The sequence below is a fragment of the Oncorhynchus clarkii genome, chromosome 7, assembly GCF_045791955.1.
Source record: "Oncorhynchus clarkii lewisi isolate Uvic-CL-2024 chromosome 7, UVic_Ocla_1.0, whole genome shotgun sequence".
In the NCBI taxonomy this organism is placed as follows: domain Eukaryota; kingdom Metazoa; phylum Chordata; class Actinopteri; order Salmoniformes; family Salmonidae; genus Oncorhynchus; species Oncorhynchus clarkii.
In genome coordinates this window covers 1,845,979-1,866,511 of record NC_092153.1, presented here as the reverse complement: position 1 = coordinate 1,866,511, position 20,533 = coordinate 1,845,979, and the positions used below count along the sequence as shown (strand labels likewise).

General features: G+C 42.0%; 1 protein-coding gene and 1 pseudogene across 1 annotated transcript; both read right to left on the bottom strand.

Annotated features, from left to right (window-relative positions):
* Nucleotides 1-649: 649 nt before the first annotated feature.
* LOC139413975 (zinc finger protein ZFP2-like) lies at nt 650-13,311 on the bottom strand (annotated as a pseudogene).
* A 2,857-nt stretch (nt 13,312-16,168) lies between these two features.
* On the bottom strand, nt 16,169-20,472 carry LOC139412716 (zinc finger protein 79-like). The gene is made up of 3 exons (XM_071159379.1): nt 20,367-20,472; nt 18,534-18,782; nt 16,169-17,479 (listed from the first exon to the last, which is right to left on the bottom strand). The coding sequence occupies exons 1-3, from the start codon at nt 20,392-20,394 to the stop codon at nt 16,548-16,550; spliced, it is 1,209 nt and encodes a 402-aa protein (XP_071015480.1). The 5' UTR covers nt 20,395-20,472; the 3' UTR covers nt 16,169-16,547.
* Nucleotides 20,473-20,533: the final 61 nt, after the last annotated feature.

Sequence of the window (20,533 nt, the reverse complement as noted above, 5' to 3'; positions counted from 1 at the left end):
TCTAACGCCAATGTTTGTCTATGGAGATTGCATGGCGGTGTGCTCGATTCTATACACCTGTCAGCAACGGCTGTGGCTGAAATAGCCGAATCCACTAATTTGAAGGGGGTGTCCACATACTTTAGTATATATAGTGCAGTTTGCACCTTCTTAAGTATGTCAGGGCTGGACATGAGCTTTTCTTGCCACTTGTCCAAATTATTTTTTACTTGTCCAATAGTTAAAAATACTTCTCTGAAACTGAAAAATTATATAGTAGTAAAAAAAAAAAAAGAACTATTGGCAGATGCAATTTGATAATTCTTGTCATTTTTATTTAACCTTTATTTAACTAGGCAAGTCAGTTAAGAACAAATTCTTATTTTCAATGACGGCCTAGTGGGTTAACTGCCTGTTCAGGGACAGAACGACAGATTTGTACCTTGTCAGCTCGGGGATTTGAACTTGCGGTTACTTTCGGTTACTAGTCCAACTCTCTAACCACTAGGCTACCCTGCCGCCCCATAATAACAGTGTAACAACCCCTGACTCTCCAACAACATGGAAACTATGGAAACTAACCATGGAAACTAACCATGGAAACTAACCATGGAAACTAACCATGGAAACTAACCATGGAAACTATAACCAACTGAATCCGCAGACCATAAAGTGCATCACGGGAGTTTATTGACATTTTCCTTTGTGGGGCAGAACTGATGAATTACCGTATAATACGAATAGAATTAACAACCTATGACAGACTAATTAAATCTGCTAGACGTGTGTTAACCTCACAATAGCAACGTACATAGATAAAGAGATCATCTCTACAACGCAGTGATTAAAATGTCACAGAACACAATGAAGTTTAAGTCCACATGTCAGTGAATAACACATACCAATTTATATTCTATAACAGATAATTTACTTATGAATGATGTATGTTGTGGAAGCTAAATACAAAACAGTACCGGCACCTATTTCAGTCTAAGTCAAGCAATGAGATGAAAATTGAGTGATGGGAGTTTAATCTTAGCTGGTCTGAGAGAACTGATGAGGCATCTGTCCTTTATGTATACGTTGGTGTGTTTTTAAGTTGCTCTGTTGAGAGAAACTCTTCCCACAGACAGAGCAGTAGTAAGGCTTCTCTCCTTTATGCATACGTTCGTGTGTTTTTAAGTTGCTCTGTTGAGAGAAACTCTTCCCACAGACAGAGCAGTAGTAAGGCTTCTCTCCTGTGTGTGTACGTTGATGTGTGTTTAAATGGTTCTGTTGAGAGAACCTCTTCCCACAGTCAGAGCAGATGTAAGGCTTTTCTCCAGTGTGTGTTCTCAGATGAACTTTTAGATCAGATGATGTTGTGAAGCATTTTCCACAGTCACAGCAGGAGTAAGGCTTCTCTCCTGTGTGTATACATTGGTGTTTTTTTAAGCTACCCTGGTGGGAGAAACTCTTCCTACAGTCGGAGCAGTAGTAACGCTTCTTTCCTGTATGTATACGTTCATGTGATTTTAAAGTATCCAATCGAGAGAAACTCTTCCCACAGTCAGAGCAGTAGTAAGGCTTCTCTCCTGTGTGTATACGTTGGTGTGATTTTAAATGGTTCTGTTGAGAGAAACTCTTCCCACAGTCAGAGCAGGAGAACGGCTTCTCTCCTGCATGTATACGTTGGTGTGCTTTAAAGTTACACAGGTGGGAGAAACTCTTCCTACAGTCAGAGCAGAAGTAAGGCTTCTCTCCTGTGTGTATACGTTGGTGTGATTTTAAATGGTTCTGTTGAGAGAAACTCTTCCCACAGTCAGAGCAGGAGAACGGCTTCTCTCCTGCATGTATACGTTGGTGTGCTTTAAAGTTACACAGGTGAGAAAAACTCTTCCCACAGTCAGAGCAGATGTAAGGCTTTTCTCCAGTGTGTGTTCTCTGATGAACTGTTAACTCAGACGATGTTGTGAAGCATTTTCCACAGTACGAGCAGGAGTAAGGCTTCTCTCCAGTGTGCACTCTCTGATGGAGTGTCAGAGCCCTTGATGTTGTGAATCTCTTCCTACAGTCAGTACAGGAATACAGATTGTCTCCTGTGTGTGTTTTTAAGTGTACTTTTAGCTTTGATAGAATTGGAAAATTCTCCTCACAATGTGGGCAGTGGTGAGACCTCTTAGGTCTGTGATCTTCCTGCTGTGTCTCTCTGGATGTAGAGAATGTCTCAACGTGGTCTCCTGTGTGAACAACATCAGAAGAACCAGTCAGTTGGTGTGATATACAGTACCAGTCAAATGTTTGGACACCTACTCCTTCCAGGGTTTTCATTTATTTTTTACAATTTTCTACATTGTAGAATAATAGTGAAGACATCAAAAATATATTTTAGATTTTTCAAAGTAGCCACCCTTTGCCTTGATGAAAGCTTTGCATTCTCTCAACCAGCTTAATGAGGAAGTCATCTGGAATGCATTTCAATTAACAGGTGTGCCTTGTTAAAAGTTACTTTGTGGAATTTCTTTCCTTCTTAATGCGTTTGAGTCAATCAGTTGTGTTGTGACAAGATAGGGGTGGGATACAGAAGAGCCCTATTTGGTAAAATACCATCCATATTATGACAAAAACAGCTGAAATAAAGCAAAGAGAAACAACAGTCCATCATTACTTTAACACATGAAGGTCAGTCAATACTCAATCATTTCAAGAACTTTGAAAGTCTCTTCAAGTGCAGTCACAAAAATCATCAATCGCTATGATGAAACTGGCTTTCATGAGGACCGCCACAGGAAAGGAAGACCCAGAGTTACCTCTGCTGCAGAAGATAAGTTCATTAGAGTCAAGTGCACCTCCGATTGCAGCCCAAAGAAATGCTTCACAGAGTTCAAGTAACAGACATCTCAACATCAACTGTTCAGAGGAGACTGCGTGAATCAGGCCTGCTGCGAAGAAACCACTACTAAAGAACACCAATATGAAGAAGAGAATTGCTTGGGCGAAGAAACACAAGCAATGGACATTAGACCGGTGGAAATCTGTCCTTTGGTCTGTCCTTTTGGTTCCAATTGCCGTGTCTTTCTGAGATGTGGTGTGGGTGTACGGATGATCTCTGCTTGTGTGGTTCCCACCGTGAAGCAATGGAGGTGGTGTGGGGGTGCTTTGCTGGTGACACTGTCAGTGATTTATTTAGAATTCAAAGCCACACTTAACCAGCATGGCTACTGGTGTGCCCTAGTAAGAAGACCACTTTGTGCAGCTCACAGCACTATAATCTCCAATGTACATAATATAAGTAAGTCTACCTGATAAGCTTCTCAGTAAAGCATTAAAAACAATCAAGCAACCCATAAAAGTGCTAAAAATAGCCCATATTAATATATGTAACCTAAAAAACAAGGTTCATGATATCAATAACTTGCTAGTTACAAATGACATTCATATTTTGACTATCTCTGAAACTCTACTTAGATAATACCTTTGATGATACAGTGGTAGCAATACATGGTTATAACATCTACAGAAAAGACAGAAATGCCAATGGGGGAGGTGTTGCTGTTTATATTCAGAACCACATTCCTGTAAAGATTAGAGACGATCTCATGTTAAATACTGTTGAAGTAATACGGCTACAGATTCATCTACCTCACCTAAAGCCCATTCTAGTGGGAAGCTGCTATAGACCACCAAGTGCTAACCGTCATTATCTGGATAACGTGTGAAACATTGACTGGCTCTCATCAAGCTGCCCACTCAAAAAAAAAAAAACAAAAAAAAAGCAGCCAACAAGTGCTCATCAAATGTGGGAACTCCTTCAAGACTTTTGGAAAAGCATTCCAGGTGAAGCTGGTTGAGAGAATTCCAAGAGTGTGCAAAGTACTTTGAATAATATCAAATATATTTTTGATTTGTTTAACTCTTTTTATTTTGGTTACTACATGATTCCATGTGTTATTTCATAGTTGGTCTTCATTGTTGTTCTACAATGTAGAAAGTAGTAAATAAATAAGAAAAACCCTTGAATGAGTAGGTTTGCTGGAATGCAGGAACAGAGGAACATAGGAAGAAACCTAGAAAGGAACCGAGGGGTGGCCAGTTCTCTTCTGGCTGTACCGGGTGACTTATGACTTCATATCAGTAGGCTGTACAATACAGGGGAGTAAAACTATTCTAAAAGTGGGTAACAGTCAGGGTTGGGGTCAATTCCTTTTCAATTCCAATCAATTCAGAAAGTAAACCAAATTCCACATGCTGCTAATTGAAAAGCATTGAAGAGAATTGGAATTTCAGTGTATTTCCTGAATGATCTGGAATTGACACCAACCCTGACAACAGTCTAAGGCTAAAGGGGTGAAAATAATTACCCAGAATCATCGTCCACTCACTATCACAAGGGTTAGTAACTACACAGACTAATTTCATAGAACTTTAAAACACTGGCAGTTTGTCTACTTCACTTCTTTAGTCTCCTCTCTCCTAGCTTTAGACCTCTATAACTTATGACCCAGTCTAACTTATGGCCCAGTCTAACATGGCCCAGTCTAACTTATGACCCAGTCTAACTTGTGACCCAGTCTAACTTGTGACCCAGTCTAACTTGTGACACAGTCTAACTTGTGACACAGTCTAACTTATGGCCCAGTCTAACTTATGGCCCAGTCTAACTTATGGCCCAGTCTAACTTATGGCCCAGTCTAACTTATGAGGAACCTGCTGTTACCATGACTAACAGTTGTCCCAATCTTCTCCTCCTCTTCTTCATCTTTAATGTTGACATTCAGCTCCAGTGTTTGACTGCAGTCTTCCAGCTTCACTGATGCCATCTCTGGATCCTGCAGTGCAAACTGGGCTCCACTGTCACAATCAGGGCCCAGTGACTGTAGGTTTGGACTCCTTGTGGAAGGAGAGAGGCAGGCTGGGTTTGTCCTCACTGTTGATGTTACCGGCCTCAGACTAAATTCAAGTCGTCCTGTAGTAACAATGAGAAACATAAAACAATCTTGACAGTTCTGGTGTTTACTTAATTCTCAAAAGATAATATATTTTTTGTTGTTCAATTCTCTCATTTCAATAGATCAGGTAGCTAAGCATTGCCAACAAAACATTAATTCAAAACATTAGAAAAAATTCACCCTTTAAATAACACAAATAAGAGATGATCTAAATGTACAGAATGGTTACCTGGAGGAAAATGAGGGAGGGTTATGCTGTTTCCATTTCAATCAAGGAGAGGGTTGAGTATTGTTTTAATCTAGTCCAGAAGAGGGTCATGTCATTTGTAATTGATGACATGTCAATATTTCTCAGTGTTTTACAATTACTTGCTTTTTAGGCTTTATAAACTGGGTGGTTTGAGCCCTGAACGCTGATTGGCTATATATCAATGTGTGCCTGATGCCGCCCCTCATCTCTGATTCTCTGCTGGGCAATATCAAGTGTGACTATAACTTTGCTCTGCGCTTCTCCCAGCATGCACTTCGTATCCTATAGCCCAGGGCTCTCCAACCCTGTTCCTGGAGAGATACCCTCCTGTAGGTTTTAACTCCAACCCGGTTCCTGGAGAGCTACCCTCCTGTAGGTTTTAACTCCAACCCCATTGGTTCAGTTTATAAAATTAGGTGTGCTAGATTAGGGTTAGAGCGAAAGCCTACAGGACTGTAGCTCTCCAGGAACAGGGTTGGAGAGCCCTGGGCTATAGGATACGAAGTAAATGCTGGGAGAAGCGCAGAGCAAAGTTATAATATGGTTCTAGGATAGTTGCTGGGATGGTGTAAATACAACTAGGCTGCATTACACACTGCAAAGTTTTTCCAACCCTGAACAGCGGCCTGCTCTGTGCTTGTTGAGCCAAAACTTTTTTTGAAATGCCGTCTAACCAATGCTGTGCTGTGTCGGCCTATCCTAACCAATGGCTGTGCTGTGTCGGCCTATCCTAACCAATGGCTGTGCTGTGTCGGCTTATCCTAACCAATGGCTGTGCTGTGTAGGCATATCCTAACCAATGGCTGTGCTGTGTCGGCTTATCCTAACCAATGGCTGTGCTGTGTAGGCATATCCTAACCAATGGCTGTGCTGTGTCGGCTTATCCTAACCAATGGCTATGCTGTGTAGGCATATCCTAACCAATGGCTGTGCTGTGTCGGCTTATCCTAACCAATGGCTGTGCTGTGTCGGCTTATCCTAACCAATGGCTATGCTGTGTAGGCATATCCTAACCAATGGCTGTGCTGTGTCGGCCTATCCTAACCAATGGCTGTGCTGTGTCGGCTTATCCTAACCAATGGCTGTGCTGTGTCGGCCTATCCTAACCAATGGCTGTGCTGTGTCGGCCTATCCTAACCAATGGCTGTGCTGTGTCGGCTTATCCTAACCAATGGCAGTGCTGTGTAGGCATATCCTAACCAATGGCTGTGCCGTGTCGGCCTATCCTAACCAATGGCTGTGCTGTGTCGGCCTATCCTAACCAATGGCTGTGCTGTGTAGGCCTATCCTAACCAATGGCTGTGCTGTGTAGGCCTATCCTAACCAATGGCTGTGCTGTGTCGGCTTATCCTAACCAATGGCTGTGCTGTGTCGGCTTATCCTAACCAATGGCTGTGCTGTGTAGGCTTATCCTAACCAATGGCTGTGCTGTGTAGTCCTATCCTAACCAATGGCTGTGCTGTGTAGGCCTATCCTAACCAATGGCTGTGCTGTGTAGGCCTATCCTAACCAATGGCTGTGCTGTGTCATCCTAACCAATGACTGTGCTGTGTAGGCCTATCCTAACCAATGGCTGTGCTGTGTCGGCCTATCCTAACCAATGACTGTGCTGTGTCGGCCTATCCTAACCAATGGCTGTGCTGTGTCATCCTAACCAATGACTGTGCTGTGTAGGCCTATCCTAACCAATGGCTGTGCTGTGTCGGCCTATCCTAACCAATGACTGTGCTGTGTCGGCCTATCCTAACCAATGGCTGTGCTGTGAGGAAGAGAGCGAAAGGTTTCTTCAGATTTTTTTGTTGATTAGGCCAAGTCCCAAAAAATACACACAATCTTGCGCATGGACTAGCGCACACTCACCATGCACTTTTTAAATAGCCTACCTCCATGTCAGTGAAGGGCTGTTGAGTTAAAACCCAGACTCCACTTGAGGGGTTATGCCATAGGCCTCTTTTAGTGAAGAAGATGTCAAAAAAGCACAGGCCTACCACTTGTTAGATTAACATGAAGAAAATAAAACTGATCCGATTATATAAAGAGATCTATAACAGTGTTATTGGTCAGCGCTGCTTTACGCTAGAAACAAGCTGTAAAATAACCAGGGAAGAAGTTACGTTGTTTCCTTGACATTCAGAGGCTGAGCTACAACCTTCTATAGCCCATGAGACAAACAAAAGACTTCTAATCTAATTCTGTCACTACCAATTTATTAAGCAATTTACTTTCTGTACAATAGAAGATGTTTAAACTAGAGGTCGACCGATTCATCGGAATGGCCGACTAATTAGGGCCGATTTCAAGTTTTCATAACAATCGGAAATCGGTATTTTTGGACACCGATTTGGCCTACTTTTTTTTTTTTTTTACAACTTTATTTAATCTTTATTTAACTTGGCAAGTCAGTTAAGAACACATTCTTATTTTCAATGACGGCATACCAGGGAACGGTGGGTTAACTGCCTCGTTCAGGGGCAGAACGACAGATTTTCACCTTGTCAGCTCGGGGGATTCAATCTTGCAACCTTACAGTTAACTAGTCCAACGCTCTAACCACCTGCCTCTCATTGCACTCCACGAGGAGCCTGCCTGTTACGCGAATGCAGTAAGCCAAGGTAAGTTGCTAGCTAGCATTAAACTTATCTTATAAAAATCAATCAATCTATCATAATCACTAGTTATAACTACACATGGTTGATGATATTACTAGTTTATCTAGCTTGTCCTGCGTTGCATATAATCGATGCGGTGCGTATCGTTGCTCCAATGTGTACCTAACCATAAACATCAATGCCTTTCTGAAAATCAATACACAGAAGTATATATCTTTAAACCTGCATATTTAGCTAAAAGAAATCCAGGTTAGCAGGCAATATTAACCAGGTGAAATTGTGTCACTTCTCTTGTGTTCATTGCACGCAGAGTCAGGGTATACGCAACAGTTGGGGAATTTTAGGTAATTATGACATAACATTGAATGTTGTGCAATGTAACAGGAATATGGATGCCACCCGTTAGATAAAATACGGAACGGTTCCGTATTTCACTGAAAGAATAAACATCTTGTTTTCGAGATGATAGTTTCCGGATTCGACCATATTAATGACCTAAGGCTCGTATTTATGTGTGTTATTATGTTATAACTAAGTCTATGATTTGATAGAGCAGTCTGACTGAGCGGTGGTAGGCAGCAGCAGGCTCGTAAGCATTCATTCAAATAGCACTTTAGTGCGTTTTTCCAGCAGCTCTTCGTTGTGCGTCAAGCATTGCGCTGTTTATGACTTCAAGCCTATCAACTCCCGAGATTAGGCCCGTGTAACCGATGTGAAATGGCTAGCTAGTTAGCGGAGTGCGAGCTAATAGCGTTTCAAATGTCACTCGCTCTGAGACTTGGAGTGGTTGTTCCCCTTGCTCTGCATGGGTAACGCTGCTTCGAGGGTGGCTGTTGTCGTTTTGTTCCTGGTTCGAGCCCAGGGAGGAGCGAGGAGAGGGACAGAAGCTATACTGTTACACTGGCAATACTAAAGTGCCTATAAGAACATCCAATAGTCAAAGGTTAATGAAATACAAATGGTATAGAGATAAATAGTCCTATAATTCCTATAGTAACTACAACCTAAAACATCTTACCTGGGAATATTGAAGACTCATGTTAAAAGGAACCACCAGCTTTCATATGTTCTCATGTTCTGAGCAAGGAACTGAAACGTTAGCTTGTGGGAAATGCTTGTTGGGTTAAAGACACAGAATGAGAGTAGCCAGCAGTTAGAGATTTACATTTCTCTGCTAAAACACTGGATGGTCAATCCGATATCTTAATGCAGATGCATCCTCAGCAGACATCCGGGCTTTTATACTTCTAGCGCTTAACGGAGCAGAGCTGTTGTCAAGGAAGTGAGTTTGTGTTTATACTGGACCTCCCGCCCCCACTTCCTGCCCACCAATCATGTCAATGCGGTGCTATACGGAGCCCTTCACATTGTTACAAAACTTGAAGAGGCACAAGGCGATGCGTTAGGAGCTTGATTTGACCTCTGCCTCCGTGGGTTCAGAAATTGTGTCACACCCTCCCTAAGAAGCTTCCGAACACATTTTGGGATCAAACATGAATTGTCTTTTACTCTGTCTGGAGTGGAAAGGTAGCTTGTCTTTTTATACTTCTAGCGCTTAACCGAGCAGAGCTGTTGTCAAGGAAACGAGTTTGTGTTTATACTGGGCCTCCCGCCCACCAATCATGTCAGATGGTCTCAGATTTAGTTATTTGCAAACCGGGAAAATTTCGTTGCAAACAAGAAACACTGATTTGGCATTGGAGAAATATGGAGATGAACACATAGGCCTTTCTACATTCTTAGCCTGTGTGGTAATAAGAAACATTTGGCTAATACGTAAAATGACGTAGACTTGTATGAAATGTTTATAAAATGCTTTTTCCCCCCCTCAGATCTGCAAATACGATGATAGATTAATGGAATGATTTCACCATAAAATAGATGTCAACCCTTACTCTTGTTCACGGTGGTTTGCGAACCCACGACCTTCTGTCCCGCAGCCCTGAACGCTATCAGAATTCCTGCGTTGCCATGCAACGCTTACAGGACGAAGAACAGTTAATAAAGTTCATATCTAAAGGCTCTGGTCTGTCCAAGAAGTGTTGGTAAACGGTAGGCATGTTCTCTACTATCCATCTTGTTTTAATCAATATTTTGGGGTATAAAGAGAGCGTCTTTTTTATTTCAAGCGTTCAGGGAGGGTTTATGTCTAATATATTTTGCTGGCCTCCATTTTCCTTTCAGATATTTTCTCCATGTAACCCTTATTAAACATGTTCACTCTACGTGCAGATAAGCTACAGCAGACTTCCTAAAATCCACGTTAATGCATAAATGACTAAATAAACAATTAATACAAGGCTGCAGTTTGAGGCATAACTATGTACTATTTTCCACTATTTCACTCACAACCGATTGTATTTCCCATTCACACCATAGTAACAACTATAGATAAATATAGAAACAACTGAATGTGTCTGAATATTGTTACAGTGACATGTAGAAATCAGACGAACATGACATTCTGCTTGTAAACAGTAAAACAACCCTGAAACTGTCTCTCTGGTGCAGCCGCACAGCCTGCAAGTCTATTGACTCAGACCGAGAGGCGCCGCCATTTTACCAGCTCATAAACATATGGAAATAATCCGAATAATAAACATGTCAAACGAACTCACAAATCTCAAAATAAAATGGATTCTTTATGAAATTAGATTAACGAAATAATGTACATCCATTCACTCTGACAAACCCAAAGTCTAAACTTAGATAGCTAAAATTATATTTAATCACGATCTTCACTCACTCGGTTCAGCACAAAACTAAAACGTCATAAAACCTTTAACAAACGCGATAATACCTTGACGGATTTGTTACCTCACATGTTACGACATGTTATTTCGATATTAGAGCGTTTAAACGTGCTATTGCATACCTTTAGTAATACTTCTGAAACGGACACAACCGCTACTGTCTTCACAGTTCCACAGACTTCATTGTGTCTGGAGCCTACCCGGAACTTCCTGTTTCCCGACTATTAATATATATATATATATATATACAGTTGAATTCGGAAGTTTACATCCACCTTAGCCAAATACATTTGAACCCAGTTTTCACAATTCCTAACATTTAATCCTGGTAAAAATTCCCTGTCTTAGGTCAGTTAGGATCACCACTTTATTTTTAAGAATGTGAAATGTCAGAGTAATAGTAGAGACAATGATTTATTTCAGCTTTTATTTCTTTCATCACATTCCCAGTGGGTCAGAAGTTTACATGCACTCAATTAGTATTTGGTAGCATTGCCTTTAAATAGTTTAACTTGGGTAAAACGTTTCAGGTGGCCTTCCACAAGCTTCCCACAATAAGTTGGGTGAATTTTGGCCCATTCCTCCTGACAGAGCTGGTGTAACTGAGTCAGGTTTGTAGGCCTCCTTGCTCGCACACACTTTTTCAGTTCTGCCCACAAATGTTCTATAGGATTGAGGTCAGGGCTTGAGGTCAGGGCTTTGTGATGGCCACTCCAATACCTTGACTTTGTTGTCCTTAAGCCATTTTGCCACAACTGGAAGTATGCTTGGGGTCCATTTGGAAGACCCATTTGCGACCAAGCTTTAACTTCCTGACTGATGTCTTGAGATGTTGCTTCAATATATTCACATAAATTTACTTCCTCATGATGCCATCTATTTTGTGAAGTGCACCAGTCCCTCTTGCAGCAAAGCAACCCCACAACATTATGCCGCCACCCCCGTGCTTTACGGTTGGGATGGTGTTCTTCAGCTTGCAACCCCCCCCCCCCCCCCCCCCCCCCTCCTTTCCCCCCCCCCCCTCCTTTTCCTCCAAACATAATGATGGTCATTATGGCCAAACAGTTCTATTTTGTTTCATCAGACCAGAGGACATTTCTCCAAAAAAGTACAATCTTTGTCCCCATTTGCAGTTGCAAACCGTAGTCTGGCTTTTTTATGGCGGTTTTGGAGCAGTGGCTTCTTCCTTGCTGAGCGGCCTTTCAGTTTATGTTGATATAGGACTTGTTTAACTGTGGAAATAGATACTTTTGTACCTGTTTCCTCCAGCATCTTCACAAGGTCCTTTGCTGTTGTTCTGGGATTGATTTGCACTTTTCGCACAAAAGTACATTCATCTCTAGGAGACAGAACGCTGCGTGGTCCCATGGTGTTTATACTTGCGTACTATTGCTTGTACAGATGAACGTGGTACCTTCAGGCGTTTGGAAATTGCTCCCAAGGATGCTCCCAAGGAGCCAGAAATCTTGCTTCTTTGTAGGTGACCAAATACTTATTTTCCACCATAATTTGCAAATAAATTCATTAAAAATCCTACAATGTGATTTTCTGGATTTTTTTTCTCATTTGGTCTGTCATAGTTGAAGTGTACCTACGATGAAAATTACAGGCCTCTCTCATCTTTTTAAGTGGGAGAACTTGCACAATTGGTGGCTGAGTAAATACTTTTTTGCCCCACTGTATATACACACATAAACTCTGCAAAAAAGAAAAAAAAGAAAAATCCTCTCACTGTCAACTGCGTTTATTTTCAGCAAACTTAACATGTGTAAATATTTGTATGAACATGAGTTTCAACTGAGACATAAACTGAACAAGTTCTACAGTCATGTGACTAACAAAAATTGAATAATGTGTCCCTGTATAAAGGGGCGGTCAAAATAAAAAGTAAGTCAGTATCTGGTGTGGCCACCAGCTGCATTAAGTACTGCAGTGCATCTCCTCCTCATGGACTGCACCAGATTTGCCAGTTCTTGCTGTGAGATGTTACCCCACTCTTCCACCAAGGCACCTGCAAGTTCCCAGACATTTCTGGGGGGATTGGCGCTAGCTCTCACCCTCCGATCCAACAAGTCCCAGACATGCTCAATGGGATTGAGATCCGGGCTCTTCCCTGGCCATGCAAGAACACTGACATTCCTCCACTTGCAAAAAATTGTGCACAGAATGAACAGTATCGCTGGTGGCAGTGTCATGCTGGATGGTCATGTCAGGATGAGCCTGCAGGAAGGGTACCACATGAGGGAGGATATCTTCCCTGTTATTCACAGCGTTGAGATTGCCTGCAATGACAACAAGATCAGTCCGATGATGCTGACACACCGCCCCAGACCATGACGGACCCTCCACCTCCAAATCGATTCCACTCCAGACAGAGTACAGGCCTTGGTGTAGCGCTCATTCCTTTGACGATAAATGTAAATCCGTGGTGAGACAAAACCGCGACTCGTCAGTGAAGAGCACTTTTTTGCCAGTCCTGTCTGGTCCAGCAACAGTGAGTATGTGCCCATAGGCGACGTTGTTGCCGATGATGTCTGGTGAGGACCTGCCTTACAACAGGCCTATAAGCCCTCAGTCCAGCCTCTCTCAGGTTATTGTGGACAGTCTGAGCACTGATGGAGGGATTGTGCCTTCCTGGTGTAACTTGGACAGTTGTTGTTGCCATCCTGTACCTGTCCCGCAGGTGTGATGTTTGGATGTACCGATCCTGTGCAGGTGTTGTTACACGTGGTCTGCCACTGCGAGGACGATCCGCTGCCTGTCTTGTCTCCCTGTAGCGCTGTCTTAGGCATCTCACAGTACGGACATTGCAATTTATTGCCCTGGCCACATCTGCAGTCCTTGCAGCATGCCTAAGGCACATTCACGCAGATGAGCAGGGACCCTGGGCATCTTTCTTTTGGTGTTTTTCAGAGTCAGTAGAAAGGCCTCTTTAGTGTCCTAAGCTTTCATAACTGTGACCTTAATTGCTTAAGCTGTTCTTGTCTTAACGACCGTTCCACAGGTGCATGTTCATTAATTGTTTATGGTTCATTGACCAAGCATGGGAAACAGTGTTTAAGCCCTTTACAATGAAGATCTGTGAAGTTATTTGGATTTTTACAAATTATATTTGAGAGACAGGGTCCTGAAAAGGGGACGTTTATTTTTTTGCTGGGTTAATATATATGGAAATCAGTCCATTTCAATGCAATTAATTAGGCCCTAATCTATGAATTTCACATGATTGGGCAGGGATGCAACCTTGGAGGGCAAAGGCCCACCCACATGGGAGCCAGGCCCAGTCAATCAGAATAAGTTTTTCCCCACAAAATTGCTTTATTACAGACAGAAATACTCCTCAGCAACCCCCTCAGCCAATCCCGTAGGTGAAGAAGCCGGATGTGGAGGTCGTGGGCTGGTATGGTTACATGTGGTCTGCGGTTGTGAGGCCGGTTGGACAAACTGCCAAATTCTCTGAAAATGAGACTGGAGGCGGCTTATGGTAGAGAAATTAACATTAAATTATCTGGAAACAGCTCTGGTGGACATTCTTGCAGTCAGCAAGCCAACCACAAACCTTGTGAGACATCTGTGGCATTGTGTTGTGACAAAACTGCACATTTTAATAAAGTAGCGTTTTATTGTCCAAAGCACAAGGTGCACCTGTGTAATGATCATGCTGTTTAATCAGCTTCTTGATATGCCACACCTGTGGATGGATTATCATGGCAAAGGAGAAACGCTCATTAACAGGGACGTAAACACATTTGTGCACAACATTTGAGAGAAATAAGCTTTTTGTGTATTTAGAACATTTCTGGGATTTTTTATTTCAGCTCATGAAACGTGGGACCAACACTTTACATGTGGCGTTTTATATTTTTGTTCAGTGTAGTGAGACAACCTGAACCTGTCAGTCGATAATGGGTTGCAAAAAAAAAATCAACATTCACTACCACAGTTTAAACTATTCAACAACTTACGTGCAAATGGGGAATCCTGTACATTTGTTCTCCCTCTGTATCATGTGAAAGGAAACTCCTATTTCCAGGTCTGAATACATTTTATTATCCTTTTTTTAGCAGCTGGTTCAAGGTTTTGTAGTGGTGGTAGATGGATGAGGAGCTTTCCAGGTGTCTGGACAGTTTTTTCCCCCTCATCAATCGACACACGATACCCCATAATGACAAAGCAAAAACTGTTTTTTTGATTTTTTTTTTTTTTGGGGGGGGGGGGTTAAAAACTCAAATATTGCATTTACATAAGTATTCAGACCCTTTACTTAGTACTTTATTGAAGCACGTTTGGCAGCGATTACAGACTCGAGTCTTCTTGGGTATGATGCTACAAGCTTGGCAAACCTGTATTTGAGGAGTTTCTCCCATTCTTCTCTGCAGATCCTCTCAAACTCTGTCAGGTTGGATGGGGAGCGTCACTGCACAGCTAGTTTCAGGTCTCTCCAGAGATGTTCAATCGGGTTCAAGTCCGGGCTCTGGCTGGGCCACTCAAGGACATTCAGAGACTTGTCCCGAAGTCACTCCTGCGTTGTCTTGGCTGTGTGCTTAGGGTCATTGTGGTCCTGAGTGCTCTGGAGCAGGTTTTCATCAAGGATCTCTCTGCAATTTGCTCCGTTCACCTTCACCCTAAATCCTGACTAGTCTCTCAATCCCTGCTGCTGAAAAACATCCCCACAGCATGATGCTACCACCACCATGTTTCACCGTAGGGATGGTGACAGGTTTGCTCCAGACGTGATGCTTGGCATTCAGGCCAAAGAGTTCAATCTTGGTTTCATCAGACCAGAGAATCTTGTTTCTCATGGTCTGAGAGTCCTTTAGGTGCCTTTTGGCAAACTCCAAGCAGGCTGTCATGTGCCTTTTACTGAAGAGTGGCTTCCGTCTGGCCACTCTACCATAAAGGCCTGAGTGGTGGAGTGCTGCAGAGACGGTTGTCCTTCTGGAAGATTCTCCCATCTCCACAGAGGAACTCTGGAGCTCTGTCAGAGTGACCATCGATTGCTCAATTTGGACGGGTGGCCAACTCTAGAAGAGTCTTGGTGGTTCCAAACTTCTTCCAATGAAGAATGATGGAGGCCACTGTGTTCTTGGTTACCTTCTATGCTGCAGAAAGGTTTTGGTACCCTTCCCCAGATACATGCCTCAACGTAATCCTGTTTCAGGATCTACTGACAATTACTTTGACCTGATGGCTTGGTGTTTGCTCTGACATGCACCGTCAACTGTGGGACCTTATATAGACAGGTGTGTGCATTTCCAAATCATGTCCAATCAATTGATTTTACCACAGGTGGCCTCCAATCAAGTTGTAGAAACATTTCAATGATGATCAACGGAAAACCTGAGCTCAATTTCAAGTCTCATAGAAAAGGGTCTGAATACTTATGTAAAGAAGGTTTCTGTTTTTTTTATTTTTAATACATGTGCAAGAAATTTCACTATCAAACTTTAGAATGAGGATGTAAAAAAAGATTGAAAAAGGGAAGGGGTCTGAATACTTTACGGATACACAGTATATATTTTTTTTACTATCCAAAGTTTGGGGCCTAAAACATCCGGGGCTGACGCCCCGAAAGCCCAGGACTAGTAACGCCACTGGATGCAATTATCCAAACCCATTGATGATGAATAACTATAATAACTAACCTAGTTTTTAAAAGACAATTTAATAAACACATGTAGGTGTTTCAGAGGCTGTGTATCATTAAACAAGTAACTATGTAATAAAAACCAACCCCCCCCCCCCCCCCCACCCAAACTAATGGTGACTGATCATCACACCATCTCTATCTGATACATGTTGTGAGTTCCGGCGCTTGACTTGAGCAGGAACTTAACGGAGTGGAGTACCAGGCCCTCAAATGTTCTACTGCTTGAGCTCCTGTTCCTGTTATAGATGAGCTCAAAAGTATTGTGGAGGTCCTGAAGCTAAAATATAAACAGTACCGGCACCAAAAATAAGTGTCGGCACCTATTTCAGTCCAAGTCAAGCAATCAGATAAAAATCACTCCATCACTCAATTTTAATCTCAGCTGGTCTGAGAGAACTGACGAGGCTTCTCTCCTTTATGTATACGTTGGTGTGTTTTAAATTGGTTCTGTAGAGAGAAACTCTTCCCACAGACAGAGCAGATGTAAGGCTTCTCTCCTTTGTGTTTACGTTGGTGTGTTTTTAAGTTGCTCTCTTGAGAGAAACTCTTCCCACAGTCAGAGCAGTAGTAAGGTTTCTCTCCTGTGTGTATACGTCGGTGTGTTTTTAAGTTGCTCTGTTGAGAGAAACTCTTCCCACAGTCAGAGCAAGAGTATGGCTTCTCTCCTGTATGTATACGTTGGTGTGTTTTAAAGCTACCCTGGTGAGAAAAACTCTTCATACAGTCAGAACAGGAGTAAGGCTTCTTTCCTGTATGGGTACGTCCATGTGATTTTAAGGTATACAATCGGGAGAAACTCTTCCCACAGTCAGAGCAGGAGTATGGCTTCTCTCCTGAATGTATACGTTGGTGTGCTTTAAAGTTACACAGGTGGGAGAAACTCTTCCCACAGTCAGAACAGATGTAAGGCTTTTCTCCAGTGTGTGTTCTCTGATGAACTGTTAGCTCAGATGATGTTGTAAAGCATTTTCCACAGTCACAGCAGGAGTAAGGCTTCTCTCCTGTGTGTAGACGTTGGTGTTTTTTGAAGTTGCTCTGTTGAGAGTAACTCTGCCCACAGTACGAGCAGTAGTAAGGCTTCTCTCCAGTGTGCACTCTCTGATGGAGTGTCAGAGCCCTTGATGTTGTGAATCTCTTCCCACAGTCAGTACAGGAATACAGATTCTCTCCTGTGTGTATTTTTAGGTGTAATTTTAGCTTTGATATAATTGGGAAAATCTCCTCACAATGTGGGCAGTGGTGAGACCTCTTGGCTCTGTGATCTTCCTGCTGTTGCTCTCTGGATATAGAGAATGTCTCAACATGGTCTCCTGTGTGAACAACATCGGAAGAACCAGTCAGTTGGTGTGATATACATGTCAAATGTATTTTATGGAGCTACATCTGCTTTGCTCTTCTGGGTTTCTGTTAAGCACTTTGTGGTGCAAAAAGGGTTTCATAAAATACATTTGACATGTATAAGTGCATTACAGAAACCCAGCCTAAAACCCCAAAGAGCAAAGCAATGCAGATGTAGAAGCACAGTGGCTAGGAAAATAACTCCCTAGAAGGCAGAAACCTAGAAAGGAACCAGACTCTGAGGGGTGGCCAGTCCTCTTCTGTCTGTACCAGGTGACATATGACTTCATATCAGTAGGCTGAACAATACAGGGGAATAAAACTATTCTAAAAGTGGGTAACAGTCTGGGTTGGGGTCAATTCCTTTAAATAACAGTCCATTCAGAAAGTAAACCTAATTCCAATTCCACATTTTCCTAAATGAAAAGGTTTGAAGAGAATTGGAATTTCAGTCTATTTCCCAAAATATCTAGAATTGACTCGAACCCTGGTAACGGTCGAAGGCAAAAGGAGTGAAAATAATTATCCATAATCATCGTCCACTCACTATCACAAGGGTTAGTAACTACACAGACTCACTTCATATCACCCTCCACTCACTATCACAAGGGTTAGTAACTACACAGACTCATTTCATATCATCCTCCACTCACTATCACAAGGGTTAGTAACTACACAGACTCATTTCATATCATCCTCCACTCACTATCACAAGGGTTAGTAACTACACAGACTCACTTCATATCACCCTCCACTCACTATCACAAGGGTTAGAAACTACAGACTCATTTCATATCATCCTCCACTCACTATCACAAGGGTTAGTAACTACAGACTAATTTCATAGAACTTTGAAACACTGGCAGTTTGTCTACTTCACTTCTTTAGTCTACTCTCTGAACACTCCAGATAACCCAGTTGTTCAGGGATGTGATGTCAGAATTACAGAATTCAACCTATCAAAAGACTGGTCATAAGTTAAGGTCTAATTTATGAAGATAACTTATAGATAGATCCAGCTCTTACCATGACTGACAGTTGTCCTAATCTTCTCCTCCTCTTCTTCATCTTTAATGTTGACATTCAGCTCCAGTGTTTGACTGCAGTCTTCCAGCTTCACTGATGCCATCTCTGGATCCTGCAGTGCAAACTGGGCTCCACTGTCACAATCAGGACCCAGTGACTGTAGGTTTGAACTCAGTGTGGAAGGAGAGAGGCAGGCTGGGATTGTCCTCACTGTTGACGTTAACGGCCTCAGACTTAATCTGAGTCGGCCTGTAGTAATAAAGAGACACGGACACAAAGTTATTGTCTTAACAGTTCTGGCGCTTTCTATATTATCTAAAAATGTATTTTTTCTTGTTCAATCATCTCATTTCAACAGATCAGGTAGTTAAACATTGAGAACAAAACATTAATTCATATTAGACATAAAGTTCACACTTTAAATGACCCAACGTAAGAGATACATGTACAGAATCTAAATGTACAGAATGGTTACCTGGAGGAAAATGAAGGTTATGCTTTTTCAATCTCAGTCAAGGGGAGGGTTTAGTATTGTTTTAATCTAATCCAGAAGGGGGTCATGTCATTTGTAATTGATGGATAGTTTGTGCCCTTAACACTGATTGGCTGACAGCCATGGCATATTAGACCATATACCACAGGTATGACAAAACATTCCTTTTTACTGTTCTAATTACATTGGTAACCAGTTTATAATAGCAATAATTATGTATCCAGGCCCTCCACAACAGCCCTTATCCGTGGTATATTGGCCATATAACAAACCCCCTCTGGCCTTATATGCCTCCCCTCATCTCTGATTCTCTGCTGGGCAATATCAAGTGGGACTATAGGCTATTTAATGTGATGCCAATCAAATGATCCATAGCCTATAGAATACCAAGTGCATGCTGGGAGGAAGCACAGAGCAAAGTTATACTGTATTTCTATGACAGTTGCTGGGATGGTGTAAATACTGGGAAAGGTTATTCCAACCCACACGTGTTAATCCCAAACGTGTTTAATGCTGTATAACCAATGGCTGTGCTGTGATTTTATTGTTGATTAGGCCTAGTCCCCAAAAATATACTATTCCTCCACACACCAGGCCTCTTTTAATGAAGACAATGTCCAAAAGCAAGCATTCAGGGGGGGGGGGGGGTTAAGTTCAATATATATTTTGTTGACGGGATGGCCATCCATTTTGCTTTCAGAGGACCTTATTGTAAATAATGTTCACTCCCTAAGTGCAGTTAATATATAGTAGACGACCTAAATTCACATAAATAAACGTTTAATACAAGGTTGCAGTTTGTTTGATGCAGTACTATGCACCATTTTCTACTTATTTCACCCACAAAAAAACGATTGTATTTCCCATTCACACCATAGTAACAATTATAGATAAATATAGAAACTGAATGTGTCTGAATATTGTTACAGTGACATGTAGAAATCAGACGAACGTGACATTCTGCTTGTAAACAGTAAAACAACCCTGAAACTGTCTCTCTGGTGCAGCCGCACAGCCTGCAAGTCTATTGACTCAGACCGAGAGGCGCCGCCATTTTACCAGCTCATAAACATATGGAAATAATCAGAATAATAAACATGTCAAACGAACTCACAAATCTCAAATCAATTGATTCTTTATGAAATTACTTTGACGAAATAAGGTAAATTAATAAACTCTGAAAACCCCAAAGTCTGTCAGCTAGCTAACTATATGACTAACATTATATTTTTTAGCACGTTCATCACAAACCTTTATTAACAAACGCGATAATAACTTGACGGATTTGTGACCTGACATGTTATTTCGATATTATAAAGTTTAAACGTGCAATGACATACCTGTTAGTAATACATTTGAAACGGACATAAAAGCTATCGTCTTCAGAGAACAGTTCTGGCGCTTTCATTATGGCTGACGCCTGCCCGGAACTTCCTGTTCGCCGACTCCCGTAGCGCAACAGGACTTGTCCTTGTTTGGTCGGGTTTAATGGCGGTTGGTCAATATG

What these genes read in the sequence shown, in the direction of transcription:
- LOC139412716 (XM_071159379.1), bottom strand. Translation starts at nt 20,394, where the DNA reads ATGTCCGTTTCAAATGTATTACTAACAG. An exon ending in TTCAAATGTATTACTAACAG is followed by an intron (nt 18,783 to 20,366) that starts GTATGTCATTGC and finishes TTATTACTACAG; the next exon opens with GCCGACTCAGATTAAGTCTG. An exon ending in TAGGACAACTGTCAGTCATG is followed by an intron (nt 17,480 to 18,533) that starts GTAAGAGCTGGA and finishes TTGTTCACACAG; the next exon opens with GAGACCATGTTGAGACATTC.